Here is a 7,341-nt window from a genome sequence, read left to right on the forward strand (position 1 = left end):
ACTGTAAAATTTAGCATAGCTTATGGAAGAGGTCAAATTTACCAATGTCAGTTACAGTGCTTGTCCTTGTCTGAATGTCACAAGAATGGAGAAATCTCAGAGTAAAAGGTAAGCACCAGCGCTGTTCGTATAACAACTGGCTAAGGGTTGGACAGCTGAGGGACTGGAGTTTGAGTCCCAGTAGGGGTAAGATTTTTCTCCTCCCCAAATCACCCAGACCAGTTTTGGGGTCCACCCAGCATCCAATCCAGTGGTAGTGAGGGGCTGTTTCCCTGGGGTTAAAGCCACCAGGCTGTGAAGCTGACCACTCACCTGCTACTACTGCCAACATTCAAAATATATGGATCTATACATCCACTCCCGCATACATATTCATGGCATAGATAAAGGGGAATTGGATGTATAGCTCCGCTATTCATAACCCTGGCACTGGGTGGACATGAGTGGTCAGCTTAAACCTTCCAGTCATTACAGCCACTGTGCAGGAGGGTGGGTCCCCGCTCTTTGGCCCACCCTAGCCTCGTATACAATTCGTCCTTGAGACTGTATCCCTGGGGCTAAACCACCAGGGGCTTGAAGCTGACCACTTGCCTTCATCTAGCGCCAAGATTAAAATGTGTCCATCATGTCTCACTTGCATTATAGTCAAATATACCGTCCGCCAGAATTCAACTTACGTTCAGTATAAGATTGAAAAGTTTGTAACGATGGTACATTAGTACAAATATTATGTTTCTGAACACTATCCACCATCCTGCCTTTATCTTAAAATACCATCCTCTTTTATATTTCAAACAGAGCGTTTCAGAGATTGGGTTCTGTCTCTGTCTTCAAGTGAAACCTACTCAGTTGGGGCCAACCGATAGGGCGAGTCCCTGTCTCCAGACATAGTAACTGTAGAAGTCAATGCTTGTGTTGTGAACTTGTGATAGCAGCTTAGGACCCACTAGCATTTGTATTCACTTCCCAACTGGAAAATGAAGACATTTTACGTATTTGTTTATAATTTGTTGTGACTTATTCTATCTCAAAGCTGACAAAACCTTGAATGAGGTAGAATGACTAAAATTTTATGCTTTTGAGATTAACATGACCATATTAAGGTCAATGTTCATAAAGAATGCACACCAGACAAGAATACGGACATCATTACAGTGTCAAAGCTACAATAGGATGGATTAAAAACAGAAGTATTTTGACGTTGCAAAGTTCGACAGGCTGCGCACATATACCATTACATTTTTGACACCATAATCTTGTTTCCAACAACAGATTTAGAAGAATCCCTTGGAGATTAAAAAAATTTAAATTCTTCACGTTTGCCTTTGATATGTGCGGTTACAGAGATTTCCATTGATACAGCTCTGGGTTTAGGAACCAGGATAGCTCAGTGGCTACGGTATGTCCTCGATGACCAAGGAGTCTGGATCAGATTCTTGGCATTGGTAAGATTTTTCTTTTCTCTGTAACATCCAGACTGACTCTGTGGCAGACCCAGCTTCCTATACAGTGAGTATCAGGGGTAAAGTGGCAGGAGCATTAAGCTAACCACTTACCTGCATCTAAAAGCCACAGTTAAGGTGGTGGCACTGCGCTGGCAAGGGCCAGCAGCATATACAAAAGACAGACTCGTTCTCTCACCAGAAACGGCACCCCACAGTAACAAGACTGTAACTGTCAAACAGTAATAAATATCTGGTCATGAGCTCCAGGTTACACTTGGAACCAAGACTTACTGACTCAGTGACTGATCTACCGTTAGTCGCAATGTGACTTTGACTTATTAGCTATATTTTACACAGTTTACAAATGGAATATACCTTCAGTTCAACGTAAGATGAGGCACAGGCGGATGATGACTGCGAGAGAAGTAGATCCCCCGAGTCTTATCTTCATTAATTCTGATATTCCAGTGCTCACACCAGGTCTCCATTCAGACATACAGTCAAAGCCAAAGACAAACTGAGCTATATATCAAGTCAAAGTCACAGTAACATTGAGACTGATGGTCAGTCAGTCATTAATTCTTGGTGTCAAATAAACTCTGTGAAATTTACAAAACGAAAATTTAATACTGCCATTTTGCACAACTAACATCAATATTCATTCTATAAATTAATTTCTAGAATATAACAAAACTAGTACTTGTCAACACTGCATTATGAGCAAAAAATTTTAAATAAAATTTTGTTCTCTGCTCTTATTTCCAACATATATTAGGCAAGAAGCCCACTGCCTTTCATGGCTGTTGTTAACGTATCTTCATTCTATCTATAATTTCATCACCCTATGGTGGGACTGGTTAGCCACTTTTTTTGAAAACACTTCATCATTCCACACTGCCATGTGATCCAAAATTATAAATACAGGGAAACCCCCATTTAATGATTACTTGATTCAGAAGGCTGGGTAGGCTCCAAAGCCAGTCTTCACCCTACTGGGACTTGAACTCTGACCCCCAATCACAGCTCCTATATCATTCGTTGTAGTTATATGAAATGAAGAACAATAGTTAAACTTCTCGTTGGTAACATTTCATAATTAACTGGAGACGTTACAATGATGGCTTATTAACTGAATTACAGAATTAATATCTCACTGCAAAGAGTACTGTAGCTAAATTTATATGCTTTGTTCTTATTATTTCTTACAGGATCAAACCGTCTTTAAACTTGTGAATATGTCACATTAATGTTATAATGTATTCACATATCAACATTATATAATTTACAGATATCTGCATATTCAACTTTGTCAACTATTCTGCCCTTCAAAGGGCCTGAGGATATTTCAATGGTTACACAGAATTTCTTCTGATCCAGTTCCCTAAGCATGGCACTGCAAACACGATAAGCACCATTTACAACACGCACAGGTCGCCCTATTGCTGGTATCACCATTTCAAGATGTTCTTGGTCTAGTTTTAGTTTGTGTCCACTATCTAACATGCATACTGTAGCTACAACCCCTTTCTTCCTGTGGTATTTGTCACCCAGACACTTTGCCATCACTTTCACAACAATTCCTTCCACCAACCAGTAATCCTTTCTGTTTATACGTTCTCTCTCGTTCTCTTCATCTTTAATGATCTCACCAAGGGCTGATAATTTCCTCTTTTCACCTCTCCTTCTTCCAGATTCTCTAGAGTCTTTTTTGTTTTCTGCTGAAGAACCATTCTTCAATGCATTACTTGCCACCAAAATATTATTTTTCATGTCCTCATCCCTTTTTCTTTCTACCTTCAAATTTACAACAATTTTATGTTGCTCTCTTGGTCGCACAAACTCCATGAATATGGGTGTGTCATTCTTTGACTTTCTTTCCCCTTCTCAATTTGCTTTTCAGTAAAGGCCATCATCATCTCTTGGTCGTCTCTGTCGATCTTCTCCTTGCGGGAAACAGCTTCTTGCATGACAGTTGTTTCTGGGTCACGGTCTACATGCTGTACAAACCATCCTTCTTCACCCTCATCCACCTTGCACTTTCCTTCTCTTCCAAGCCATTTCACAAAGTCTGTCAATGTATCCCACTTTGTAGAAGTCATATGCAAATGATGACGGTCGGAGATATAGTGCTGGTACACACGATTTGCATGAACACGTTTTGTACCAAACTCATGTTTTAGTACTTCCAGGTAATCTCTTTCAAATTCTTTGGAAAAATTATTAATGTACCTGTCTGCATTATCAGCAAATAGAAGAAGTTGTCGCTGATGTGATTCTGACGTCATATGGCACCTGAAACCATTCTCGTCATGGCATTGCTTCTCGGACATCTGACAATACAAACGAAGTTTCTGGAGGCCTTTCGCCTTTATTTTCTTCGCAATATATTTGGGGGCACACACTTCATGCTTCCCCATTATGTGTAATATGTTTCAGATTCTTTATAATACTATAACAAAGACGCCAGAAACCCGGAATAGTTGAGTTATTGCTAGTATGTGGTTGACCAAAGAAATGTCTCCAGCTGCAGAAAGCAAAACACAACTGCTGAATACACAATATCCAAATTTTCTCGTGCCAATGCAGCTGACGTTTCATAAAGCACTCACTTATGTACGATATATGAAGCTATAAAACCTCTTTTCCACCTTTATAGCATTCAGACACACAAAAATAAGTCACCTGCCGCACTTCACAACTACTTGTTGACCACCGTGACCAACGTTGCAAAACACAACTTTCCAATGCAGGAATTCTAGAACCTCTAGCGGCAGAACCAGCAACTTAAAGTCACGGATCACCTCCGAATATTACTTACTGACTTTTGCTTGGTAGATGGCACCTCGTATGGATGAGGTCCGTATTCATTATTTACGCTGGATGGGCATAGCCTAGGCCTCAATTGTATTTACATTCTTTTTTTTTTTCTTGAATAAAAAAAAATATATTCATGGATAACTTATGTGCACCCAAGAAAGAAACGATATATTTATTGTACGATTTGAGATTCAAACAAAGGCGGTTATGAAGAGGTCTGTCTTCTGGGATATAGCGCTGTGTAGTCCGCCGGACGACCGACGTTTCGGAGGCACATGAAGCAGGTAACAAATCTGCTTGCTACCCCTTATACTCTGATGTCATACTTGGCTTATTTTCGGCCCTGGCATGTTTCTCCATAATGTCGGTTTACTTTCAGCGGACTAAATAGTAATTCCCTTCTGGGTTCAAAACTTTGTTAATTATTGTGGAAATTTCTCTTACACTCAGAATGAATGTTGTTGTGAAACACTATTTTTAATCTTCTTTACTGTAGGCCCTTTACCCACCATGATGTACCACTGTCAATCTCACTCTTTGACATCACTTACAACTGCAGACTTCTGGGACACAACTCTGTAAGTCTGGTGCCATATCATAGAAACTGCAATCCTAACACTCAGTGCTGCACTTTCTAATTTTGTACTGTTAAATCAGCAAATGAGCATTTGCATTGTGATACTGAGGCAAAGTGTAAGGTCGCAACACTGAAGGAGAACAAGTACTGAGACTGGTGAAGACAGTGGCAACAGGGCATGGTCACATAGGAGGGGGGTTACAATATTTTATTTCTTTAAAGTAGCAGAGATAAGAGATAGGAGGTGTCACTCATTAGAACTGTAATATTATTTCAAATGAGATTCTTTTCCAATAGTAGTGTTTACTGGAGAAGTGTTTTGTTTCTTTGCCAGAAGAGAAGATAACAATTTATTACAGAGAATCAAGAGCAGTTTGTCAGTAAAACTGATGAAATACCCACAAACATTTAGAAAATGTTAAATATTAATGGAAATGAAGAAATGTGCAGAGCATACACCATGAGATAACAGATGATCTGGCCAAACAGGAAATGATTCAAATGTGGAAAAGTGACTAAGATTATGAGAAATGTTTGTCCAGAAGTTAAAAGAAGAACTGAATATGAAGAGAACCACTGTTAGAAATTAACACAGCTGTACAGAACAGAAAATCTTCATTGCTAAGATACTTGCCTAAAGAATGGCAAGAATAGTTACTAATAACAAACAGTTCACCCTCCCTAATTTGCAACAGCAATGATAATTCTTCCTGGGGGAAAGACATGCAACAGAGGGGTCTCTGTAACTTCTCTGGATACAGCATTCCTACAGCCATCATGTCCCCTCCTTATCCTTTGTTGGGGGGGTGGGGTAGCTTCCAACTCCACCAGTTCCTTCATTTTGGGTTTCACAGATGGAAACTGGAGAAACCGTTGTCACCCTGCTTGTATCTGCAACATCTGAGTAGGGTTACAATACAATAAAATACAACTTTGTGAGGAACTGGTGCATTCAGTCCACAGCTTTGGCAGTACTTCGGCCAGACTCGTGGCAGGCGGTGCTCATGACGCTGAAACATTACTTCTGTCTCCGCTGTCCCACTCTTGGCAGTACTTCAGGAAGACTCATGGCGCTGAAACATTACTTCTGTCTCCACTGTCCCACTCTTGGCAGTACTTCAGCGAGAGTCATGGCAGGTGGTGCTCATGGTGCTGAAACATTACTTCTGTCTCTGCTGTCCCACTCTTGGCAGTACTTCAGCAAGACTCATGGCGCTGAAACATTACTTCTGTCTCCATTGTCCCACTCTGTGGCCTGTCTTGGCCATGTCAGCTACGAAGACTCAGCATTCAAACAGTTGAAACACAGTGACCATGAAACAGACACAACTTGCGCACCCTTCTGTTGCTACACAGTTTATAATATCAGAGCCAAAAGCGTATGTGAGCTAATTTATGTAAATGTGGCACGCCGGCAAGTCTGACTGGCATATTTTAGAGCCCTCTACCGAACACACAGGCTTAGGTCTACTGTACTGTGCTGACATTAACTCCCTATTCCATTAAGACCATATATTCAAAATTACCAACATACAGCATGATGACATACAGATACATATATACAGGGTGTTTCACGACTTTAGGTCATAACTGCAGGAGGTGATTTCCTAGGTCTTTGTGATCAAAAAAGTTCATATAAACATATGCCCGATTTTGGACGGTTACGGAGTTATGACCGTTTTAAAATCAGAATAGAAGGTAACGATTACTGACAATAAACGGAACAAAATAATAAACCAGCATAATACATGATACACNAAATCATTCCAAGTTCACCACTTATCAAGCATTATTCCAACCAGTGCTACATAGCCTAAAATACTTAGGCCTTTGTAAAATAAACCCTAAATAACATACGCTCGCAAGAACACACACACACACACACTTGTAGGATACCTGTAGATTCTAAAGGTTTCTGGAATCGCTGGATTTTTGGACTTTCTCCATTGACCTGCTAGAAAGAGCTCTTTCTAATGGACCCAGCAGAGTAGTTGTGCCCCCACCCCACCCTCAAGAGAGGACCGAAACAGACCCAGTTCCTGAAATGGTACATTCTCTTGTTTCTTGAACACCAGACAATGAAGAGAATCCAAAAACCCAGCAAGTGATTCTGAGTGATATACAATACCAATTTTAAATTCTGAATTTTGGTGAATGAAGCGTAAGTCGGAAATATTTTTTTCTTCTTCTTCAGTAAAGGTACAGGCTTCTATGTCACGTTCAGAGTCTCTTTGTTATTCTGCCCACCTTCTTTCTTGGTCACATTTCTTATTCCCCAAGGTCTGTACTGTTATTTGTCTCTTCATCCATCCTTTCCACGTGGCTCTGCATGTCAGTCCCTCTGCTGCATCAGCTACACCAAGCAGCTGTTTCACTGCGCACAGCATGTGCTCACAATGTGACTTAAAATTTGTATACACTAAAACAGCTTCTGCACAAGCGGGACACAAGGTCTCAAAAATAAGAACTTCCATTAATGATTACTAACTCAGTTCCCTGGAA

The 7,341-nt window shown here is 40.4% G+C and overlaps 2 protein-coding genes across 2 annotated transcripts; both read right to left on the reverse strand.

The window, feature by feature from the left end:
• Window positions 1–2,272: 2,272 nt before the first annotated feature.
• Window positions 2,273–3,251, reverse strand: LOC117282023 (KIN17-like protein). Its single transcript, XM_023847988.2, has one exon. It carries the CDS (start codon window positions 3,213–3,215, stop codon window positions 2,706–2,708), a length of 510 nt encoding a protein of 169 aa, XP_023703756.1. The 5' UTR covers window positions 3,216–3,251; the 3' UTR covers window positions 2,273–2,705.
• On the reverse strand, window positions 2,513–4,187 carry LOC111862518 (DNA/RNA-binding protein KIN17). The gene has a single exon (XM_033750696.1). The coding sequence runs from the start codon at window positions 3,860–3,862 to the stop codon at window positions 3,248–3,250; it is 615 nt and encodes a 204-aa protein (XP_033606587.1). The 5' UTR covers window positions 3,863–4,187; the 3' UTR covers window positions 2,513–3,247.
• Between the last annotated feature and the right edge of the window lie 3,154 nt (window positions 4,188–7,341).

This window comes from Cryptotermes secundus, unplaced genomic scaffold (assembly GCF_002891405.2).
Source record: "Cryptotermes secundus unplaced genomic scaffold, Csec_1.0 scaffold1080, whole genome shotgun sequence".
NCBI lineage: Eukaryota > Metazoa > Arthropoda > Insecta > Blattodea > Kalotermitidae > Cryptotermes > Cryptotermes secundus.

What these genes read in the sequence shown, in the direction of transcription:
- LOC117282023 (XM_023847988.2), bottom strand. Translation starts at nt 3,215, where the DNA reads ATGAAAAATAATATTTTGGTGGCAAGTAATGCATTGAAGAATGGTTCT.
- LOC111862518 (XM_033750696.1), bottom strand. Translation starts at nt 3,862, where the DNA reads ATGGGGAAGCATGAAGTGTGTGCCCCCAAATATATTGCGAAGAAAATA.